This window comes from Calonectris borealis, chromosome 18 (genome assembly GCF_964195595.1).
Source record: "Calonectris borealis chromosome 18, bCalBor7.hap1.2, whole genome shotgun sequence".
In the NCBI taxonomy this organism is placed as follows: domain Eukaryota; kingdom Metazoa; phylum Chordata; class Aves; order Procellariiformes; family Procellariidae; genus Calonectris; species Calonectris borealis.
In genome coordinates this window covers 10821563-10846868 of record NC_134329.1, presented here as the reverse complement: position 1 = coordinate 10846868, position 25306 = coordinate 10821563, and the positions used below count along the sequence as shown (strand labels likewise).

The following is a 25306-nucleotide window of genomic DNA, read 5'->3' as shown; positions in this document are numbered from 1 at the left end:
GCTGTTTGGAGATAGACAGCTTTAGGTACCCGTAACGAAGGTAGGTAAGATTTAGCATTTTACCTTTGCTGCACTCATCCACCCAACTTGAGAATTAGGTGATGTTCTTGTGAAAAATCTGTTTTCTTTTGCTTGTAGCAGCTGCCTTGTCCTTGGCCCATTTGGACATTCCACAGATTGTATCATTCTGCGCATCCTTTTGAACATCTGTCTTATGTTTAAACTTACTTCTCCATTTAAGCATTGCCCTGTTATTCCCGGAGGAGTAGAAAGGCTACCTTTTGGAGAGCGAGACATTTGAGACTTATCTCCAGACTTTAACTCTTCTGTCCCTGCATTAGATTGCTAGGTATTTCTAATCTCTCTTCTTCATGCCTAGGCTTTGTTATGCTGTTATACACTGTGCTAGGTTCACTATTTTTGGGTGTTACAAGATGTGGGCAAAGGTAATAGCTTATAGTTCTGTGTTCTGAAGCAATTTTCAATTTTCTTAAAATTAGGCTGAGGTAACCCTCCCTCTGCCAAATAAAATCTAATACCGGTTAAAGTGCATGTACGCTACTAGCTGTTTACTTTGTAATCTCTGGGAAGATGGGGACAGTCGCTCTAGGGACAGAAGTGTAGGGGTCTAGGTAAAAAATCTCACCCTTCTGAAACTTACCCTTCTCTGGGAACTGACGGCTTCTCCCAGCTTTGTGTTAGTCCAGATTCTCTTTCTGATTCTGCAGCCCCTCCTTCAAGAATAAGAACGAGTAGTGGGGCTCAGCCTTGGCATGCCACTGATAGAGACCAGAACCGCCTGCAGACTTGCCAGTTGGCGTTTATCTCCCCTCACATTTGTCATCTATATGACTTACTCATCCTTCGTGTTCAGAGGAGATAGTCATTTCTAGCGTATAGCTCATCTCATCCTAAGGTGGAGCCTGTAATGGCTCAGGTGAGCTACATCCCCTAAATGCCTTTTTCTCTCTGTAAAAGATTTCTAGGTGATATCATTAAATGTGTCTATATCATAGGCATGTGGAGTTAGATTAAATGAATGCCACATGTTGTCGAAAAATGAGAGTTTGCTAATGTCTGCAGGGGGGTAATGCAGTAGCCTGCCCTCTTCCAGGCAGATGGATGGACTGTACCAAGCTTGTTTCATTAGCTTTGAGTACCATTTGCATCTGATGCCAGGAAGTCTGGTTGTAGAAGATACGCAGAAAAGATCTAAGCAGAAAAATCCTCTTAAAACAACGAAAGGTTGTCTGTTAGGCAAAACCAGAACCCCTGTCACTCTCTAGATGTGCCCTGCTAACCATTTATTTTCGTGGTAAAGAAATCTTCCTGCATCTGGCCCCTGAGAATGCCTAAGGAAATGCAAAATCCTGTTAAAGGGTTTTCCTGTCGAGGGTTTCATATTCTTTCATTAGGTTTCTGCATCAAGTTATTTGCTTATTAGAGGATCTAGAAGCATTCTGTATTCTTTGGATTTCTGTGGTTTATATCCTCCCTAAGAAAGAATTCCAGGCTCTTTCAGACAGGGACAGGACATAAACCAAAGCGTACCCCAAAAAACGATACTGAAGTAACAAAGGCGTAATCAGAAATTCCAACATGGATGAGCAGACACCTTTCTCAGTGTTTTCTTTTGAGTAGATAGAAGTGCCTGACTAAACCTCTGGATGATGACTTTTTTGCATTCCTTTGGCAAACCTCTTTCTCCTCTTTTTAAACCCTGGATTGGCTGCAAGATGCAGTGAATGAAACTTAACTGCTGATAATTTAATTCCTTTCCTAACCAATCCCATTTTCTCTCTTTGCTAAAATACAGCTCATAAAAGGGAGCAACTTCTGGAGGAAAGACAATAAATGTATTTAATTTGTCCAAAAGTCTTTTTATCAGTAACTGACCTTCCAGCTTGAGGAGTTGTCCAGCTATCCAAGAGGGCACCTTTTTTCATGCTGGCAACAGCAAAAAAAAAAAAATCAGTGTTTCCCAGCTATATCTTCAAATCCACCTTTGCTTTAGCACCCCAGATTTGCAGAGTAGAGAAATGAGGGGCTAGACAAGAAGGTATCTAAGGATTGTTTCTTAGAGTACTCTGGGGTAGGATACTCCACCGGCACTGTTGGTGTTAATGTGGAAAAGTAGTGCGGGGAGCAGTTGTCTTCATCCAGAGGATGATGCATTATGCACATACCTCCTGTGTTTCCTGGATTTTCAAGTGAGTGATATCTGCCTGAGGCACACCGTTGCAGAGCTCCCGAGGGAACGCAGCTCTGTCATTGCTTGAACAGGATTGCACCTTCAAAACAGGTTTTAAGAGAACAGCCTGTCGCTCCTTGCTTTCTTCTCTGTCTTTCTTTCCATTGTAGCCATGGAGTAGAACAGATTCTTTATTTCCTTTTTTTATAGTCTAGTTAGCCATTTCCCTTTAAAAAGAGATGATGTGACTTTCTGTTGACATCATTGTGAAATCACGTGCTACATGGGAACCATCTGAGTAAAAACTCCTCAAGCCTCCTGACGGAGTGAACAAAAACCTCTAGATTCTGCCTGGCAAACAGCCAAACGCAGTATTTTGCAAAGGCTATCTGTAGACCTCAGTTTCTGTTTCACTAATTCCACCTGAACTTGTAACTCATCATCTTAACAAGGCACTTCTGATTTTATATAATTGCTTATGCAGTGAGGAAATGACTCCCTTTCCCTGTCTCGTGTGTTTATGTCCCTGACTCATGCTCACACATAATGGTCTTTCCAAGTGGGTATGGCTTGGGTGTTCTTTTCATAGGGTTAAAACCAATTTAATGTCAAGTGAATTGTAAAATGATTGTTTTAGAAATTAAAAAATCTGAAATTTAAGACTCTGAAAATACATTGTATTTTGAAGAGAGAAATAAGAGGTGAAAATTGTCCTATGTTTCTTTATGAGCTTACAATAATTGGAGCATGTGAGCATTTTCATTTGTCAATGTTTTTCGTGCTGCTCTCTTGCTAAAATAATGCTGCAGAATTCCACAGTTCTTCCAGAAAGCATATATGCTGTTTATTCACTTCCAAGTGTGTGTGTACATAGACAATATTTACCTTTTAGACCAGGAATTGTAATCCTGCTTGGTTCTGACTTATTAAAAGGAAGTTGCTGCATTTTTGCCTTATTTCTGTTTCCTTTTCCAGGTTGATAAAATGTAATTTATTTATTATCATACTATTTTTTATATTCTGTTGCTGTAGAACGTGAACAAGACTAACAGCAGACAAAAGGAGTACCTGCTTAAATACTCTGAAAAAGTTTGTAAGATGCTTCTGAAATTGGCTAAGTTACTCACAGAAAGCAGGGGCTGCTTTTTTTCCCTTGATGACACAAGTCCCTGCAGCTAATAATTTTAATATTCTGAATATAGCTGCTTTCATTTCTTAATACTTTTGTACCCACTCACATTCCTGTTCACAGAGGTAGAATTGTTCCACTACATACTGAATAGCAGTGTGGATGACATGAGGAATTGAGGAAGAAAAATAATAGAATTGCCTGTAGAAAAGAAGAAAAGCCGAAATCAGGTGTCAGAATAAAATGATAAGAGATATGGGAGCATGGTAAGATTGGATGAGAAACGGTGTTTTAGTAATTTGCTAAATGGGGGAGGGAGCAGCGGTTTTAATGGTTACACTCAGAAGTAGCAGGAAGTCACGAGTCAAGCAAACGCAGGCTTGCCGAGTTGAACACAAAATAGAGCAATGCTTACAGAGAGGAATAGGGATATTGAAGGCTCTGTGCTGTACTTTTTTAGCTGAAAAGAGCGAGGTTTCAACTCCAGTGTGTTGAAACCATTCGGCTTGAACCATATTCCTTTCCTTTTCAGGCTCCCAGTGCAAGATCTTATGTTGACCTAGATAACTGCGAAGAGAGGACATGAGTAAAGCTAGTAGTACTTCAGTATGTTGTGCTTAACCCTGTATTAAACCACAGAGTTAAAAAAAAAAAAATGTTTAGGAAAATGTGAGCTTTCCGGGGACTATGCAATTGTGCTTGGTTCAACTTCTGATTTTAAAATATTGTGCATTATTACTTGGTGGCTTCCCTGCACCACTTTAATAGTTGGTTTGTTAGTTTTTTCATATTTTATAACAATCTCTAAATAATACTTAAATTAGATTTGGTTTTAGTAAAGGCTCTTCTTAATAGGACATTACTGAGATTGACAAATATTCGTCGAAGAAGTGTTTGGTTTTGCTTTGGTCACTTGAAGGCAGCAGTGGAATTGAGTTTGTTGTATGTGGTGCAACTTGCACTTCTGGGAGCCTTGGAAAAAAAAAGGAAAAAAAGAGGAATTGAGTCATAAGTAATTGGAGGTCTTTATTTGTAGCAGTAGTTGTTTTATGTGTTTGCTTGTTATATGTGAGTCGGATCGTGTGAAGTATGACTAGCATTTCTTCATTTCGTTGAGAAGAGAAATGGAGCGTTGAGAGAGTAAAATTTGATCTCTGCTTAGAAAATGGCTTACTCTGAAGCTCTGCAGTGTCAGCAGCAGCCATCCCCAGAGAAGTTTGGGTTTTGTTGAGAACTGTCAGCCTTTCCTCCTCAGAGAGGCATTCCTAAACCCCAGGGAATCCCCTCCCGTAAAGTTCTGGAGTAAGCAGCGTGGAGGAATAATAAGCACTTCCTTCCTTTCTATTTTCAGTGACTGAACTAGAAAGTAACCACTATTGCTGTAGCTCGTGGTCACAAAACCCTGTGCAGCACCATCCTCTTCTCCTCACTGTCCTCTTCTGCAAGGGGAGGTTGTGCAGCAAGTTTCAAGCTGAAAAAAAATTAGAGTGTCGCCGGGAATGTGGTATACTGACTTCATTATTCAGTTTCATATTTAATGTAGAATTCAGTATTAAGTTATCCACAGAATTTTCTCATACTCCCAGATTTTTTTTTCTAGCAGTGCATATCAGGCTCGATTCCCCCGCCCCCAGCTCTTATGGAAGTGTTTGTTTAGCCAGGCAGGCATGGAGAGCAGCTTGATGTTTTGGATCTTGAGAGGCATTTTGGAGTTGTTGGAAGCGTCTCACTCCTTCCTCTGGTTTCATGTAAACAGCTTTGCTGGCTGTTGCAGAAGGGAGGAGAACCTTTCAGCTGCAGGAACGGTGGCCAGCAAGCAGGAGCGCTGTGTTGGACATAAAATCCTTTTGGTGGCCAGAGTTGGAGACGTTTTGTCAAGTGGCCTGGGTGGTGATGATCAGTAACAAAACGTTTCAAAGAACTGCAGATGTTTATCCCGAGGATCTGCACTCCTCTGTATGTGTACTTTCAAGGGAGGTGCTTTGCTAACAAATCTGAATTTTCAAATGGTGATATTAAAACTTTAATTTTAGTCAAACTGCATAACATTTTCCAGTCTCTTCCCCAGCTATTTCATTACAAGCTTTGCATTTGTATCTTCCTCAAGTTTTGTTTAAAAAGCTGAATGCTAGGCTATTTTTTTTAAAAAGTTGCAGTATATGATCTGAATTCAGAAACATTCTTCCTAAATGTTATTGATACTTAGGAAGGAAAAATTCATGCCTGATGGGCTTAGTTAAACTTCACTTTGGGAGAGGTTTGAATGAGACTGTTTGATTCTTTAGTCTCTTGCTCAGATTGCAATCTTAAAAAAGAGTTCAACATCACTCATGAAATACATTCTGATAAACTCTCTTTAACATCAGTGTTTTGCGTATTGCTTAATAAAATCAAAGTGGGTGGAATGAAGATTGTTCTGACTCCTGATGGCTTTTGGCTTGAGGCTGCATGTGAAACAGGCCGGTATGTAACATAGGACAGTAATCTTATTTATTGCTGTTTTGCATTTCTAAAACTGCAAGTCAACACATGAAAAGTTAGTGATTTGCCTTTTAAAATCAGACCTTATGTAACTGCAACGATAAAGTAAACTTAAACACCTCTAATGCGAGTTTTAATTTAAGCTCTTCCAATGTGCCCCGTTGTAGAAAGCCGGAAGAGCAGCATTCCCCAAAATACACAACTTTGTTTCTATCAGATGGACTTTGTCGCTTTCATGGCTTTCTAGCTGCAATTAGCATATTCTGTCATTGCAAATGGTTTTACTGCATTATGGTAATTTCCGGGGTAGCATTAAAATGTATACACGGGACATGTGAGAAGGAGCTGCAAAATTATTTTCAACCGATTCCAGATACGGTATCTGAAAGCTTCCTCCAAGTGATCTGCCTAATTCAAATGAAGGATGAGATAATGCCAAAAAAGACCAGGGACCTACACATTGGCTGTCTTCCATTCCTACAGTATGCATCTAAGTTGGCCATAAATTGTTTTGTATAGTTAAATTGGCTAAGTAGGTTGTTGCAATGTGGTGCTATTATGAGGCATTCAGTTGTTTTAGGATTTGGCAGAAACCCAGTTTACATATGTGCAGAGAAGCAAAAAATACCAACTCCTGAATGTGTGTGTTTCATCTGTAGCCTGAAAGGAAAGTCATTGTATAGTTTGGGGGAAGAAAAAGCTGCTCTGTTTATATAAAATACGTGCTGTTTTACTGAATTGTTACCTACAAGAGCTGTACGTGCTTGACAGCTACGGAGCTGCATGAGCAGATAAGATCTTTGCCACCAAGCCGCAGAAGGTACTTGTGGACGTTGGTAGTTGGAAATAGGAGGAAGCGACAGTTGTGCCTCAGAGGTCAGTCATGGTACGGTTTTAGGTACTTTCTGGAAGAGGGAGGCTACAAAAAAAAGTTTGAAAGAAAGCTTCAGGGAGCAAAGAGGAAAAACGGCTTTCTCTGTGATTACTAGGGAGTAAGAGTAGAGAGCCTGAGGAAAAGCAAGAGTAAGAAAATTTGGCAGAATAGCCTCTGCATTATATCTAGTTGAAGTCATTGTTTCCTATATAAAAACACTGATATTTGTGTGTTGTTTTTTCCAAGTTCCTATACATCCTATGGAGTAGAACTGTACATTCTCATGCAGGGGGAGGGTCCGTTGTAGACAGGCTGGTTATGTATCTGCTGCTCTTGTGGTCAAATGTCATTTATGATTGCAGTAATCATGTTCTTTGCTTCCACCTTGCTTTTAAGTTCTGAAGAATTTTGCTCACACTGAAAGTAAAGCTAAAAATATCAAAGCAAGACCTTTAAACAAGGATAAAAGAGTAAATATTTCTATATCCTGCTCTCTGAACAGGTTTGGAAAGCAAAATTTATTTTCAGTCAGGTAGTCCTACCAATGAGACTATTCTTTCCTGCATTGTCACAAAATGGTATACATGACCAGAGGATTTTCATCTTAAAGAGCTGCTACAGGAAAAGTTTCAGAACTGAATAAATCATGAGGGAAGGGTTTGCACTGATGTAACGGCAGGTTTTGTGAATGGTCAGAATATGTTACATACTAACATGCAAGCATAGTATTATTTGCATTGCATTTTTTTTCAAATGTGGTTGACTAGTGTGTTGACAGCATCCATGTTAAACACCTGAAAAAAATCTCCTTAGACTTACTACACATGGCAAAATCTGAGCTGACTAACCATAATTAAATTATATTTCTATCAGTCTCCAGCCTTGCTCCCCAAAGATTCCCTTGTCCCAGAAATTTAATTAGAAGGCTCAGGATGGATGCACAAGTATTTGAATCTGCCACTGGAAAATGGATATTGCTGAGGAATCTGATTCTTCCTATCAGACTGGTTAGTGCCATGGTGAACACTGATGATACCAAGGCAGTAACCAAGTTCCTAAGACATTTAGTAACAGATTATTTGAAGATAGAAACTTGCTGTGGCTGCACAAGAGTAGCAGCTTTCAGGCCAGGAAAACTTACTTTAAGTTACTCCTTGGTTTTTATGGTAGTTGAACTTTGGCTTAGGAAGGCGTGTTCACAGACATTTAAGAAAAATGCACAATATAATTTAGCCTTTCCTTGCTTTTTTCTGGGGATAGCTCAGAAGCATATTCAGAAGGTGTGCTGTGGCTTCTGCAAGCCTCCCTCTTTCGCTACTGACAGGAATCAGTTGACTTTAAATCCAGATCTCCCTGTCTGAGGGACCGCAGCATTTGTCTGTCCATTATTCCCCTGACCCTCAGTGAAATTCAGTATTCTGCGGAATCCGACCCATATTTTAAGATTTCTGTCCTTTTCAGTTGAATCCTCTTTAGAGGTTTCCTCTTTTCCTTTCTCTTCAGGGAATCTGGCGCATCCCCGTGGATGAGATCGACCGCCCGGGCAGTTTTGCGTCTCATATGAACCGCTCTATTGTCTTACTGCTAAATGTGCTGTCGCAACTAAAGGATTACAACACCTTGCTGAAAGTCTCATCTATGCTACAGAGGACCCCTGATCAGGGAAAGTATGATATATTTATTTTAATCCATTACTTTGTAAAGCTTTGAATGTATTTTGTTCACTGTGTAACTATTTTATTTAAAGGTGTCCTTCATTTAGGAAAAAAGTCTTTAGACAGATTTCCTTGGGAATGTAGTGGAATGATGGTTAATTTTTCTCAGGATTACGATTCCATAATAGCATCTAGAATTTCTCTGCATTTCTCTTGAAACTTAAAGCAGCCATACAGCTGCCTTAACAGACTTGCAGAGGTTTTCTGTCACGTGGAGAGATTCACTGATGGAACAGAGCTTCGTGACTTCTGCACCCCTTCGCTGGCCTCTTGCGTAAGAGCTATGTCCAGTGAGGGAGGTCACAGCCCAGGCATCCTGCCTTCCTGTAATCCTTGACTGAACAATGGTTATGTGCCTGTTGGCAGCTGATGCTATTTAAAAAGCTTATCCTGTTCAGGGGTGATCTAATTTTAATTGCATTAACCTTATTTAAGAAACAAGAAGCCATTTAACATGAGCTATATACAGATTCATATCAATAGCAAGACAAAAATAAACATCTAAGGAAAATGTTGAAGCAATTGAGGTAAAATTTTAGTAGCTTGCCGAGTGGGAAATGTTGAAATTAGTCTCTGGCAAATGCTTGAGAAATTGAATGGAATGATTGATGGCGATAAGTTGGAGGCATTGAAGGTTTCTTCGTGTGTTTTTGAGTGTGAGTGCATGTGGATTTGCGTAGATCATAGTATGTCTGGGAATATGTCACCACATGTTCAGCAAATTTGAAGCCAAAAATACTTTGACTTTTAGCATATCAGGAGTACTGGACCATAGAAGGTTTAAATTCTGTCCTAAGCAAGCCCACAGTTGTACTAAAAATATTATGTTATTTATAAGTCTAGACTGAATTTAACAAACAAGTAATTTGACGTGTTGGATCAGCCAGTGCCAGCCATGATGAACTGGAATCGTTACAGGAATGTATAAATGCAAATATTCTGGGTGTGTCTGGTATATGCCTGTAACAACCCTATTTTTAAAAATACGGGCGTTTCAGCTGAACTTTAGTTATTACTGAACTAATGAGGAGTCAGGTTTGTGTATCTTTTGTCTGAAAAGCAAACCATAAAATTACCAATTTAGTGTAATACTGTAGAGAGAAAATATGTTTATTAAAGATGTTGGCTTTTTGGCTGAAATAGTAGCCTTCAAAATTATTTACTTGATTTTTAGCCCTCTCATTAAAACCAGCCAATTCTGCAATAGAAATTCAGTTTTCCGTTAAACTCAATTAGGTGGGATTGATGGCTGGAAATGTTTTCCTTGAAAGTGGACTAAAGCATTGTGTCAGAATACACTGAAGTTACAATGCTCTAGTAAACTAAATGAAACTATAGAGTGAATAAATTTTACACATACAATTTTTTTTTAATATTACTAAATAGGAAAAAAGGTATTAGCACACCAGTGTCTTAGCTCTAAAAAAGCTAGATTCAAAAGCAACTGATACGACCAACGAGAAAGGATTTGCTGATGTCCTGAATCTCACATGCACGGTTTATCCAGAACATGAAAATCACTTGACAGTACAAGATAGTTTTGTGTGACTAATACTCTTTTTCGAGAAAAGGTTTGAATAAAAAGCTGGTATTTGAGGGGCACAGAAGGCTTGATATAAGAAAACTAATTCTGATTGTCTGTTTTGCTCTGGGTTTGGTTTGTTTGGTTTGGTTTTTCCCCCCCCCCCCTCACTTCTCCCCTTCCCTCTCTTTGTAGATAGCACTATCTTTTGCTTCATGCATGTCATCTTTGATGATTGCGGGGAGGGGAGAGGTAGGGGGAAACCATAACTAAAGTGTTATATTTCAATATTCAACTATATATGTTTTGTTCGCTTTCTTCTAACTTGTTTTAAAATTGTTGTGTTGGGGGTTTTTTTGGTTTTGGTTTTTTTTTTTAAATGTCCTGATTCTTGCTTTTGAAGTCCTACAAGCTTGTGGCAGTTAGCTTAATTTCTGTTATCTTACTGTGGCACAGGAAGTACTTGCGTGATGCAGATCGTCAAGTTCTGGCCCAACAAGCCTTTGTGCTTACAGTGAAAGTGTTGGAGGACACTCTCAACGATCTGACACAGGTAAGGCAGTAGTACGTTTAATGGTCGTTGGTTGAGTAATTAGATTTTTCTAGGTTCAGTGTACTCATTTCTTAAATCTCCTGAGGCTGAGGGGCTACATTATTATCACTGATTTCTAATACCTTTTGTTTATATGCAACTACACAGCATTGTTGTTTTTCATTTTTGAAATCCAGTAACAAATACAGTTGTTGAGAATGGATTGCAGTAAGTTTGGCTCGACTGTCCCTTAAATTTCAAATGATGGTAGTTACATGGAGTATAAGAACAGCTACATTTTCAGGTGGGGTTTATTGGAAATTTTCTTTTAAAATGAACTAAGATTCCTCTTGCAAAACAAAACCAGTCAACTAGATATTACATGCCTAGACATTTTTAACTGCTAGTCCTTGACACTTGCTATTACATTTAATTGTAAATTTACATTTAAATTTAGAGACTGATCAGTTTCCAGGTTAAGATAACTGGAAATTGGAAGTTTATTTGGTAAACACATTCAAGGAAGAACTTGTTCCTAAGGGGTTTCCAAGTTAACGGAGTATAGGCTTAACAAATTAAATGAAAACATCCTTAAAACACTGGAACTCTGTATGAAATAGTTTGTTCATAAATCCAGATGGAAGAATTGTATCATTAGCAATTTTTGAAAGAAGAAATGATGTACTGAGGTTTGGACCATCACCAAAGTTAAAGATATAAAAATTAAATTAGTATAGCAGAGTTTAGCATACTTCTTGATCTACTAACGAGAAGAAAGTTATGTAAGAGCAACCAAAGGGAAGAGTCTTAAATTTGAGGATGATCTGCAGTTGGCAAAAGACACAGGTTCAGTTTCGATTTCAGTACATTAGAAGAAAATTTTGTGCTATTTTGTGCTTGGTGTTCATTTAGTTGGATCCCATAGTATAAATTGAAGTAGTGGGCGGGGGGGGAAACATTGCAGCTTTGGTTCAACCTGTTGATTTCTCTGTGGTATTTTCACTGGTTATAATACTTTAATTGTAAGACTTGCAGCTTGGATTAGTTAATATTCAGGAACAAACAAGAATGGACATGGAATAAATGCATTTTCTTCAGCAGAGGCAGTAATGTAAAGGTACTCATTGTCAATATTCATGGTAGTCCTAGCTGTGCTCAAATGCTTTCTGATTTCAATAATAACAGAGCAGAATGACTTCTTTTATTAAGGTTTCAGAAGATCAGAGTTCCAAGTCTTCTAACCTTGCTTCAGGAAGGATGACAACAGACGTCTCTAATAAAGCTAGTGCTGAAGAGGGGAAGGATGTCCTTCCCAAAAAGCCAGTTTTATCGGATGGAGTAGTACATAATACTGAAAATGGAGTAAAGGAGGTGACCCAGGGACAACTTCCCAATGCTATGGACATATTGGAACAAGAGGACAAGAGTGACAAGGAAATTAAAGAGCTCCCTAGGCCTCGTTCAGTTGAGCCTATGGATCTTGATGGATATTCCAATGACCCTGAAAAAATTGATTCTTCATGTAAACGCAGCGAGCCAGACCGTCTTCAGTCTGGCAGGAACTCAAAGGAGAGAGCTCCAGAGAGCCGGACTCCAGAACTTTCTTTGGAAGAGCTAAGTATCAGCTCAAAACATCAGCAGCAGGCAGCTAAAGGAATAGTTCAAGCAGTACCTACAGAAGAACCTGTCCAGAGATCAAGTAGGAAGAGGAAGTTACTTGAGGATGTGGAGTCTGGGAAAACACTTCTATTCGATGCTTATCGAGTATGGCAGCAAGGTCAGAAAGTTATGGCCTATGACCTGGCTAAAATTGAGAAGATCATGTCTGAAACGTACATGCTGATTAAACAGGTAAAGTATTTTCTCATTAATTGTAATTTTTCTATGTGACCTCAGACATTACTATAGAATAATAAGAACTGACAAACCAAGCAGTATAAAATTGGCCCTATATCTGTCCAAAAGTTGGGAAGATAAATATCTCTCAAAGAACCGCTCTCTTAACAAGACCACTACTAGAGCAGGGGCAGGGGAAAGTAGGACCCTCTATGTTTTGGAACTAAATTTCTGAAATCAGTTATAATACCAATTATGCAGTGTTTGTTCATGCTAAACGTTAGTTTGAATTGAGAGAGTTGTGTATCTTCTTGTGAATATATACTCCTGAATAATTTAAGATCACTGTTCTGTCATAGAAGTGCTGCTTCTCCCCCTTATTCCCATGCTCTACATCCTCATTTCATCTGAATTTAATTAGATTTATAGATGAGCTAAGTAATTGTGACTTCATTAGTTGTGATTCCATGTTCAGGTGGATGAAGAAGCAGCACTTGAACAGGCAGTCAAGTTTTGCCAGGTGCATATGGGAGCATCAGCACAGAAACAGGTAAGCTCTGTGAAGTCCCTGGCTGTTTGTAACATTCTTTTATTACTTCATCTGTACAATCAAGTCTGTCACTGTGTGTTTGCAGCAATTAGAAATACCTACTTTCCTTGTATTGTTGTCATCTAAGATGAGTGGGGCCACATTAGTGTAGGGAGCTCATCCCTTTTGTTAGGGTCATTGCTACTGTTTATGTCAGGCTTGAAGGACAGTTTGCGTGCCCAAAAGCTTTTGGGGAAACCCCAAACAATCTTCAAATTGAAATCTTTATGGCACACTACAGTTTTCTTAATGTCCACAATATTCCTCAGCATTTCATGGGTGGTAATTACTTCTCTCTGATCCCTAAGGGCTAACAACCTCATCAGCTCTTTCCTTGCTAACATTGCACTCTGCTCCAGAGGTACTAAATATCTTTTCTCTCAACTTGCATGGTTGAGAATCTAATTTTAACTCTATTATATTACTCAGTTTGGTTTTAGCTTGTAGTTTCTGGGTTTATCCAGCAAACAATTATAGAGCTTTAAAGGGATGGTTATTTGTCAGTCCTTAATGTGAAATCAAAGCCAAGAAGAAAACTGGATGAATGACATGTTTAGTGTTCATTCATTTTGCCAGCAAACCATCAGTTGAAAGCCCCAAAGTATTTTCTAGTTTTGTACTTTCTGTAATTTTTGCCACCAGCACACGATCAAGCAGTTACTCAGCAGATTTTTACCAGAAGATAAAATACGTTTTGAAGAAAAATCTATGTTCCTAGTTAATAGTCTGTGTTTTAATACTGCTCAGGGCTTTGTGCCTGTTTTATTCTGTGAAAACGTAGTCTGTGTTATCGATGCTAGCTCTCGAAAAGTAATTAAAATAGTATATGTCTAAAAATATTTGAAAAAAAATCTGTCGGAGTGCAGCTTAGAAACCTGTTGTCTTCGAGTGTTTGACAAGTTGCTGGTCTATGTCATGCTTAAGTGTGTAAAACAGGAAGCATCTCTAAGGTTTTCTGCACAAGGAAGGTAGATAACTATATGGATATTGTTGTGGTTTAACCCGGCAGCCAGCTAAACACCACACAGCCGCTCGCTCACTCCCCTGCCCCCTTCCCCCCCCCCCCGCCCCCGGCAGTGGGATGGCGGGGAGAATCAGGAGGAAAAAAAAAAGTAAAATTCGTGGAGTGAGATGAAGACAGTTTAATAGAACAGAAAAAGAAATCATAATAGAATATACAAAGTGAGTGATGCGCAGTACAACTGCTCACCACCTGCCGACCGATAATCAAGTAGCGATTGCTACTTCCTGGACCATGCCTCTTATTTATATACTGAGCATGATGTCATATGGTATGGAATACCCCGTTGGCCAGCTGGACCAGCTGTCCCGGCTCTGCTCCCTCCCAGCCTCTGAAGAGTCCTTGACTAGCAGGGTGCTTAGCAACAACTAAAAACATCAGTGTGTTATCAAGATTCTTCTCATACTAAATCCAAAACACAGCGCTAGGACGAAATTTAACTCTATCCCAGCCGAAACCAGGACAATATGTTGAATCATGTTCAGTACTGATTTAAAGTAGAGCTCTTTCAGAAACGTCTTGAACAAGCTTGTTTTATGAGCTGCAGAAATTTATTCTGCTTTTCCACAGTTTCTCTCTTCTGCCCCTCAAGTATCTCTTCTCCTATTATTTCATCTTCCCATCATCTCCTGTAACTTCATCTTCCTGTCATGTGTCTTACCCAGTAGAAGTGTACAAGGAGAAGTACATGCTCTGACTAGTCTAGAGATATCCACACACTGCATTCCAACTTGCCAGTTACCAGAAAAAAAGTATTATGGTTGCAGGGAGGGGGAAAATGGCCTGCTTCTCCATCACTTGATTCTTTCCCTTTGCCTAGGCACCGATTTTCATAAAAGTGGAAGGACAATAAAAGTCTTTCAGAATTTCTATTCATCCTCCAAATTTGGATGAGGCTTTTCTTCTGTAAAATAGAGACATCTCTGCTTTACAAAAACATAAGCTTTTGAGGAGGTACATCTCTGATGTTAGTAAGTTAAATATTGTCTTAATGTGAAGTGGATTTGAATACCTATCTCGCCTGTTTTTCAAAATAAATACATTTCTTAAACCTTCAGATAATTCTAGTTTCTGAAGCAAATTCATATCTACACCAGAACACTCCCTCTGTTCTTTAGATCTTTTCAACCTAACCTCAAATAATGCACATTGCCTGGTCCTCCATTTAGTGTGTTAACGTACATGACAAATGCTGCTCAGAACTCAAGTGCAACTGTGTTAGAGATGCTGGTTAATAGGTAGAAGAACTTACAAGGTGAACCTTCTATATTATATAGAGTTAAGAGGTTTTCCTTTTAGGTTTTTCTGCCTGGTGGAGCTGAAGAAAATTGAGGCTATAGGTCAACTCCTGTAACAAGGTTTAGTGCTGTCTACTCTGCAACTTCAGGAAAAGCAGATATTTCTGTGTCTTTTGTGAAAGGTTCCAGATATTTTTTGTTTCCATTGGAGCTTGAACCTTGTGTTTTCATGCACTGTTCTCTTGAATCTATGGGTACTTGTTCTCATTTCGTTTTGATGCATATTGTTTTACTGGAGATCATTGGTCCAGGAGGGTAGCAGAGATTCAAACCCTCAGGGCAGACTCTGTTACACAGCATTTGTTCTAGACAAGATTATCTTCAAACTAGATTTCTTCCTGAAATGGTGTTAGTTTTAGTTGTCAGGAGGCACGCCAACCTGTGTTTTTCCATGTGGTGTGTAGAAAGTCTGAGTCTTGAGTATCCGTAAAGGTTTCCAGTTGTTAATACTGAGATAAAAATTCTCTAACAGTGCATCTAGTTAAAATGTGCATTTGTACAGTGCATCTCCTAGAAGAGTAACAGGAGCGGATGTAAGAGTAAAGGGAGTTTTTCTTTATTAGATTTTCATGGAAGTAACTTTCTCCAATTTGTGCCCCTCAGGAAGTCAGTAACATTTTTTCCATTGAACTATAGGAATGAACAGAAGTGTCAAGAGAGGTATTCTAGTAGAAGTGTTTCTTTGCTCATAGTCTGGTATTTAACAGATTTTAATTTTTTTAATAAATCTTGGTTCAGAATGTTAAGACTTTTTTAGTTTATCTTGGGGAAAAAATAGGAGTCATTACACTGATTTATGACTTCAAAATAAAAGAATTCGCTAATAAACTTCTTTAAAAAGTAATGTTACTGTTTGCTTTTTGGATGTATTCACCTTTTCAAAAACTACTTAACAAACTGGCATTTATCAGCCAAGTTCCTTGCTCGGCTTTCTTGAAGATTCTGTGTATGCAATTGCTATGCCAGCTCTTCCAGCAAAGTCAACAGTTACTCAGGCACATGGCAAAACATTAGAATGGTGAAAAACCTGCACAAAAAGTAATCTGGAAAGTAGTGCAATAGGTGAGCTAGTATTTAACTGCACTGGAAGGATGAGATTTCCTGTTAAATCACTTGAAATAAAACATACCTCTTAACAAGATGCACTTCGAAGCTTGTAACGTTCCCTTTTAGGAGGCAGTCCCAGCTAATGAGATTATCATATACTGCAGTCTCATTTTCATCTGCTCCTAGCAAGATCTTGTAAGCTGTGTGAAGCTGCCCTACTGCTGGTATAACGCTATGAATTAGTGCGGAGACACAGGAATAGCCACTCTTGTACACATCTGTCTGTTTTCAACAGACTGAATCCTGTTTTATTTAAAATTGGCAAGTATTTGCCTTCTGTAAACAAATGATGTCACGCATAAGAGCTGCCACAGCCCAGAGAAGTGCTTTGTTATTGGATAGTTTGAGTAGGTTCTGTAGGGCCTGTGGTTCTTCAGTCACTTATCCCAAGAAATTGACAGTCAAAAAAAAAAAAGTGAATGCAAACATGCAAACCCCACCTTGATACATGTCTTTCTCTGCTGGTTGTTGTATTTTACAGTTCCAGTTAGTATATGGTTTCTTTATGAAAGTTTTCACTTGCTACTCATGTTAGGAGTTATTTGAATTATGGGTTTTCAACTTCCTTCCAGACAAGTCAGAGTTTTTAACCTAAATATTTAACAACTCCATTGAAATCTTTTTATATGCCTCTTTAGGCATAAGCAGGAAACAATACAGCAATCGGTAAATGGACTTTGACAAAGTGTGTTGCTATACTTTTGTGATGAGATCTAATCCTTTTAATAGCTTGGCAATACTGTCACCTTTTCACTTGATTTCAGAAATCCTCTGTAGTCCTGATGACTATGCAATGTTAACATGTATTGAGCCAATGAGACTCTAGCATCATCTTCTACAAAGTCAGGTAAATACATGGGAAAGTGGCTTAGAAAGGTTGGCTCTCAGCTTTGAAGAAGGCAGCAAAAGATGGTGGTACTAAAACCTTGCCATGATAAGTTCCTGTGCTCCTGGAGAACTGTTGAAATGGAAGTGTTTTCTATTGAAATATGACACATCAACGAAGAAATTAATGCAGATATTCTGTCATGAGATCTTGCATAGGGTGGTGACATGCCCTGCTCATGCCAGGGACAGAAGATTGTGTTTCAGAAAGAGGTCCTTTATACATGTGGCTGCTGTTCATAGTTCAGGTGTTGCTTAACGTCTCTAGAGGGTGCTTAACAGTATGCTTGTGCTTAGACTGTAATACCTTTAACAGAAAGATGTACCCAAGTGTACTCAGTACAGACTTGGATAGAATGCTATAGCATTAGAGCTCTAGTGTGGTGAGGAACCTTACCAGTTAAGCAAAATCAGTTGAGCATCATCTTATCAATAAAACATCTTCTCAGACTTAATTGGATCTAACTCTTACTTTCAGGAGTAATTGATGTTTTCCGTTAGCAAACACAATTCTGCTTTACCAAATCCTACTAACGGGGGCTTTGAGTTTTTAATGTCTAATGCAAAATCAGCTGAAGACCTGAAACAGTCATTCAAAGAGGCTACCAAAGAGAGACTTTGTGAGTTTGAAAAAGCTGCTAGTAAATACAATATAAATTAATCCATGTATATTACCATATTTGGGGGGCAAGGGGATTTTAACTTTATGAATAATTTGTGCTGTGTTTGTATTAGGCTATGTTCAGTGTTACTGTAGTAAGTACTTACTGTTAAACCATAATGGTGAAGTAAAATCTGCGCTTATAACACTATCTCATGTGAAAGTGAGATGGCGGGGGGGGAGACTAGAACACGTGCGGGTTTTTTTGTTTTTAATGAAAGGGAAAATCCTTTATGGTGTGTGGGAACAGAGTAGCATAAACAGACAATATTCCAGTAATTGATATAAAAATGTATTCAGTGTAAGTTGCTGGGAGATTTCTTTCAGTATTCCAAAATAATAATAATAGTAATTCAAAAAAGTGATGTATTTGTCAACTTCAGCACACTTTGGTTCAAAATCTAGAGTGGTGATGCAATGTTCTTAAATACTGATATTAAAGCTGTTGTTTTTCTTTCTTGTCGTATCCTCAGAGCTAAGAGGACAAAACCAATATTGTCTGATCAGTTTTCAGTATTACAGAAGATTGCCCAGCAAACACTTTGAAAATAAATACCATCTTATCTGTTACAACAGCATAATCATCAGCCCTTCAGAGAATTCAGTTTTGCTGCTTGTTGCATATTTAACTGCTCTTGTTGAAGTTGCTGAGTTGATCATATGACTAAACTAATGTATGCTGAGGATTTAACAAAATATCTTCTTAAATATTCACATTTTCTAGTATTGCCTATTGACCCTTTAGCCTATTGCACTGTTTTTAAAAATAAGAGACTAAAGTTCCAGAGACTACTTAAATTTAGTTCAGCTTCCAAAGAAGGGTGTCATGACCACCAGTAGTGACCCATCAGGAGTGGGGTTGTGACTCCAAAGACATTTAATTATTTATGCTAGTATTTAAAGTTACGAAGTGAGTAGTCCTGCAGCTGGAAAGGGTACAAGAACAGTAGCCCATCTCATCTGATGGGCTTTTTGTAACTGAGGGAAGAAACTAAGTACTTTGAACTTAGGAGTTGTGATGGTGGTGGAGTTTTCTGAATTTTTTGTTGTTGTTGTTTAAAGTAACATCCTGTAGAAGACATGATAGTGAGTCACAGCATAAGAAGATAGCATAGTTAAATCAGCACTTTGAAGTGAGAACTGCTGCTAGAAGGAGGTAAGCCTCCTTCCATGGTGGCTGCCCCTCCCTGTGCCATGGTGTATGTCCCTCTGTGCTGGCACAGGCATTTGTATGGCTGTGCAGCACACTGGACTGGGGAACAAGTGTGGCTGACAGTCATTCCTCTTTTTGTCCTTCTCCGTTTAAGTTCTTAACTGTGAGCAAGATTTTTGATACACACTTATCAAGTGGACTGAAATTGCTATCCTGGAGTGGTCACTGTGTCATTAGTAGTTAATTTACTAAGATTACACTAGAGATTAATACACTTTGTGTTCAAGCAACGTTTTGGAGGATGCTTGTTCTTTTCTTTGATTTTCTCCATCTGAGAATGTTATCAAAAAGATTTGCAGAGATCCTGAAAGCAGTCAGCTAGTGCTCTGAGTTATAAGATATATTTTTAGTCTTGACAACTATGATTTTCATATGAAATTTATGGTCCCTGGAAATGGAATACCAAGGAGGCCTTGTTGAGGGAGAATGAAAGATTAAGAGGCAGACTAGTTTGACCTTGACTTAGCATTGTGCTTAAATGCGTGGTCCTAAGGACCAAGGAGGGGACGTGGTGGCAGAAAGCAGTTGTGAGGCTTCTAGATAATTAGAGAATTTCTAATAAGCCTTTCCATTGACTACCTAAAATTAGTCATATTAAATTCTTCATTTTTTATATAATGATGATGTCTGTGATGCTGTTAAGGACGTGTCGGCATGTGGAAGTTATTGCAGCACAAGCTAAGATGAAGCTTTGTAGTGTACAGAATATTAATGCATGTGGAGATACTTCAGTCTAAAAACACATCTGTCATCTTTTCTTCTTGACTTGCAATTTGAAAAGGTATTTTTACTACTGTGAACTTAATGTTGAATAGCTTAATACTAAAGTTACAGCTATCACCAGTGTTGAAACTGTCATGACAGCCTAAAGAGGACAGGTAAAACTTTGTGGTTGTGTGTTAGGGTATACTGTATATCGCCAATCCTGAGAACTGAATTTATATAAAACAAATAGCTTAAAACATTGCAGAGATCAACATTGCACACAGGGCTGGATTTAACATCTCTAAAAATACAAGTGTTCAAAGGCAAAGTTCCAAAATGCCACTAAGTCTCTAGTCCTGTGTTGTGACCCTTGAGAATATGGGACTGTATGTAGAAAGTCCTAGTAATGGGTAGCGTTGTAGCAGCTGAAATTTCCATTGGCTCCTCACAGTATAGTATATCATCTGAATGTCATGAGAAGGGACTATTTCAACATTGCTGGGTTATTTAAGACTCACTGCTGCCTTAGCCAAAAAATCCTTGCTCTGGGACCAACTCCATCCCTGAAGAGTGAGGGAGAGAAAAGAAATTTTCAACCACCCTTTCCTGTTCTAGCTGCCAAACCTCGAGCTCTCCCTGCACCATTCTGACTGATCAAATCCTCTCTTTCACCCGTGGCTTCACTCACCTCTTCCTCTTCCAAAGTAACACATCCATGACCGCTTTCTCCCACCGGCTGGTGCCAAACTCTGAGTGCTCTCCTTGTTTCCCTTTCTAAACCTGCAGTCAAAACTCTTCAGCAGCTTTCAGTGTCAGATCTAATTAAACATGATGCTTCATGAAGAAGCTGCCATTAGAATCAAAACAAGTAAATTTTATTATAAACACAAAGGCACAATCAGGTTATGCAAATCAGCCGTGCCTTTCAGGCTCCTGGCAGGCTGCCAGCGTGATCCCTGATTTTATAAAGTTTTGCTGCTTCTATAAAAGCAGTATTTGTTGAGGAAAGGCACTGCTTCAGCGCTGCTGTTACTGCCCTACTCTAGTTCCAAAACAGATAACAGAGGTCTTGTTTTCTTCTTTCACCAGTGTTTAAATCTTCCCAATGCTCGTGATGAGTAGTCTTAAACCGCAGCCTCGTACTGAAGAATTTTAGGGGATCATAAGTGATGGGCTTGCTGCACGGGGTCTGCAGCTGGAGCTGCACACGACCTCAAAAGCAGAGTGCTCCTGTTGGCTCTGGAGCGTTAGTCTAGTGATGTTACAATCTCGGTGTTGGACCTTACAGTGAATGTGACATTTTATTTGGAACAGAAAAAACTGTCTTCTGTGAGTGAAGCTAGAGGGCACTTCAGTGGATTTTTCCCCTTCTGCTGTGGAATGCAGTCAGCGCTGCAGTAACACAGTCTTTTAGGGTTTTTTTCTTCAAGGAGAAAACTTGAGAGTGACTTGTTTGAACTGCCTTGAATGTCTAGAGCATTTTCTTCTCGAATTCTCACTTTAAAAAAAACAAACAAACAAAAAAAACCAAACAAAAAAACCCACCACCAAACCCCCCCCGACAAACCACCAAGCTGTTCTCTTCAAGAAATAGCTAAAAGCCTTCTTTAAAGGCACTTTGCTGGGGATGGGAGGAGATAAGTAAAATATTAAATAATTAGAAAATAATAATCTCTAGTTCTACCTCATGTGTTTTCCCCCCTCTTTTTGTTCCACCCACATGCTGCTAATTTTCATCTTTTCTTCCTGCACATCAAGACGTCAGAGACTGCTTACAGAAAAAGTTGTTTTTCCTGAGTTGTCTCTATGCTTTATTAATGCAGCAAAGATGACAGGAACGCAGGGGGAAGGAGGAGGTGGGGATGGGGGGGACAAAAGGACGAGCTCTTTCATGGTCTCACTCCTACAAAAGGGTGACCATTTTGTTCACTGTTGCCTTTGCCAGTTGCCATGGCATCCCCCTCTCACTCTATCCTGGAGGTGTATTCTTGATATAATTAACAGCTCTCCTCCTTCTGTCTCCTGCAGAAAGCAATCATTAAGTGAATACGAGGGAAAGAAAAGTCACTTTTTTATTTTTTTACTTTGTCTGTCAATGTTTTTTGTCGGACTACCTTGTCTCTCTTGGTCCAATGATGATGGTTTTTGTGTATGGAAGCATTGCTGGGATATGGCTGCCTGTGTAGAGCAGGACATTAAGCCCCTGCATGCATTTGTGTGAATGGAGGATTTTGTTAGGCTAGAGTGCAGTTCAATCATCTGTAGATAAACCTTCATTATTTTCTGTATATAAAACTGTAATCTTAGGAAATAAAACTGTCATCTTAGGAAATATAAGGTTCTTCAGAATCTGGATCATGGCTATTGCTGCTAGTTCTAATGTTCCTTGAAGAAAACTTCCAAATGAGATTTCTTTCAGACACTGCTGCAGAGAGATTGAGAAAAAATATGAATAGGCATAGTTTAATTAAAACACAATATTGAACAGAAGTTGGAGTGGTAATATTGTGAAATGTGGCCAGCATATTGTTCAGGCAGTTTGTGTGACAGCTTCCAGGCTTTGTGGCAATGCGCTGGTATTCTTTTAAAAAGGTGCACCTTTTTGTTAGCACTAGGGTGCTAACTCAGACATGGGAATAATATAAAAAGACAAGAAAATATTATGTAACAGTTGCAGTGCCAGCATCCTTCATTAGGAAACTTCTGTTGGGAACACTGTCTCTTTCCCTTGCTATGGAACATTTGATCGTTACTTTTTCCTACAGCCCCAGAGCCATTCCAGAAGTAGTATCAGTAAGGTTGCTGTAGAATTTCTTTGTTTTTCAAAATGTGTTTTGAAAACAACGATAAGTATGGTAAAAATAAACCCTTGGTCAGGTTGTCTGGTTTATGACTTCGCAGATAGTTACGAAGTAAAATTTTTCTCATGTTTTATCTTAATGCTCAATTTCTTTTTGCTGCTGCTATTGTCTCACTACTGAAGTGCCTCACTGGGAAACTGTAAGGAGCTATTTTTTCCCCTAACATCTGTGAAAAAATTCTGCACTTTTGCTGCTACTTTTCTTGGTGGAAGGCTGTCCCAGTGCTGGCTTTCCTGCATTTTCTTCACTTTTTTTTTTTTACGTCAGCTTTCAGCATGGGAAGGGTTAGTCCATAGCCTCCATGAAACTGAATGAACTCTTTGAGAAGAAGAGTATGGAGAAATAGTCAAGGTTTTAACAAATAAGGAGACTGATTTTGTCACCTGTATAAGTCAGAAATAGTCACAATTCACACAAACGTGCATGTCAATTATTCATTTAAGTTTCAGCTTTATACAGACTTCATAACGAAGAACGTTTTTGCGAAGTGTTTTAAAGAAGAGCAACTAGGGTAGCAGATATTTATGGAAGTAATGGACTATTTTTCTCACCATCTGTGACATGTCATTTGGATATTAATAAGCCGTAAATGTTTCTTCCATCCGCTTTGATAGTATAGTAGTCAAGACAAAAGTAGTACTTGCATACTCTTCGTTACCTCATCTTGTTTTTAAAAATCCAGAAGGAAGTCCAATCTTGACTAGATGAACCTGTAATTACAATGAAAGGTAGGAAGAAGGCAGATAAAATAGTTTTCATCTTACTTCAGTTATATGCCCGTGTCCTGTAAGTAGCATCCTCATCAATGTAGGAAAAGATTCCTTTCCTTTTGGTGACTAGAGCCACTTTGTAATAAAGCTACTATATTTCAAATGCAGTGGTGGTAACAGAGACGCTCACATGGTGAGGTGGATTGGAGAGGGGGAAGGAGAACCTCTGTAGTTTTGACTTAGTGCCACAACAAAGTAAAAACTAGAAGAAGAAATCTCCTAATGAGAAACCACATAAAACACTGGTAAAGGATTGTCACTGCTTCTCAGTTTCCTACTGTATGTTTGTGGAAAATAATCTTTATTATGCCTTACTGCTGGTATAGCAGTAGAAATAGGTGAACGTAAAGTGCTTCTGGCAAATCCAAGACTTCCAGTAATGAGTTTTTCTGGGTTTATTTCTCAGATGCGGTGTTACAAAGTCTTGTGTTTTCCTGGAGGCAGTCACCTGCAGGGTGATGAAATGTGGCCCCATAAGTCTTGAGCAGTATAGTTAGTGACGTTGTCCTGACCTGGGTTTTGTGAGTAGCATCCCTTACTGATCAGAGGTGCTGGAATTCTTGCCCCTACACTAAAACAAAAATCTCTTAAAGAAAAGAACATGTGCCTCACTGTGGTGCTCATCTCAGCTTTCTGCTTACAGCTTTTGGGTGGTCTTCAGTTTCTGGGTCCAGTAAAACATAGGAAGCAGGTTTAAATCCCTTTTCTTAGTGCCGTGTGAGTTGCAGAATACACAGTAGCCAAGGGTGGGGTTTTTTAATGCTTTGACTCTTATTTTAAAGGTAGCTTTCTCCTCCTTAGTCTTCCACCTCCACCCCCTGTTTTGAGAAAAGAAAGTCATTGAGAGGGTGAGGTTTTTTTTCCTTTCAAGGTCTCTGCTTCACTGTGTTGAAAAGAACCTGTTAATTTACAGAAATCTTAGACAACTCTTCACCAGGTCACATCTGGAAGGCTCCCTTTAAAGCCGTAAATAGGAAAATCTTCTTTGGTTGCCATTCTTTGGTATAAGGCTGCACTTTTTGACTACACATTAGAATTTTTAGTCATGGTTTTACTGGGACACAAACTTCATATTAGTTTAAGCTTTATTCTTTTGTGCAAATAAAATATTACTCTTTTTGAGGGAGGTTGATTCTCTCAAAAAAAAGAAAAATCTTGCCCAAACCCCAATTTCACTTGGAGGAACCACTTAAAAACAAAAACTGATTCCTTTTTTTTTGTCCCTGATACAGCATTTTCATATTGAGAGAAATTAAATACTAATTTGTTTCCATCTGTGTATACCAATAAAGATTATTTCATTCTCAGCCTTTTCTCTCCATGTGCTTGATCATCTACAACTTAGAAGATGGCCTTCCTCTTTTCAATGTTTGTCACTGCCTCCGTTGCCGAGTTAAATGTGTTGTGGCCAACCACTGGGATTCTGCCCAATAGCCAGTTCCCAGTGGCATGCCTCAGAGAGTTATACCGGGGCGTCATCATCTTTAATACCTTGGATGATGGGTTAAAGTGAACCCTTAGTGAGTTTGAGTGACAGCAGCTTGGAGGGCATGGTCAGTATGGAAAGCAGGGCTACTGTTCAAAGGAGCTTCAGTAGACTGGAGGATTGCATTGACAGGAACTACCTGAAGGTTCAACAAAGAGAAATTCAAAGTCCTGCACCTGGGGCAGAATGAACCCTGGGGAACAGCTCTGCCAAAAGAAGATTTGGAGCCCTGGACGAGAGGTTGAACACCGGTCAACGGTGTGCCCTTATGGCAGTGAAGGCATAGAGAGCTGGGTTGCTTCATCCTGGAGAAGACTAATGGAGGGTGGGGGTATGGAATTGCTATCTTCAGCAGAGAGGAAGGAACCAGATGAGAGGCACCATTTAAAGTTGCAGCAAGAGAAATTGGGATGAATTGATAGGAAAAAAT

At 39.1% G+C, this 25306-nt stretch overlaps 1 protein-coding gene across 9 annotated transcripts in view; it reads left to right on the top strand.

Annotated features, from left to right (window-relative positions):
• CABIN1 (calcineurin binding protein 1) overlaps window positions 1-25306 on the top strand; it is a 121216-nt gene that overhangs the window by 78038 nt on the left and 17872 nt on the right. For all 9 annotated transcript variants that reach the window (XM_075167908.1, XM_075167910.1, XM_075167912.1 and 6 more), the window contains 4 exons: window positions 8179-8342; window positions 10369-10465; window positions 11654-12295; window positions 12756-12830. In XM_075167908.1, the coding sequence (XP_075024009.1) occupies window positions 8179-8342; window positions 10369-10465; window positions 11654-12295; window positions 12756-12830 (978 nt within the window). The remainder of the gene's footprint in view (window positions 1-8178; window positions 8343-10368; window positions 10466-11653; window positions 12296-12755; window positions 12831-25306) is intronic.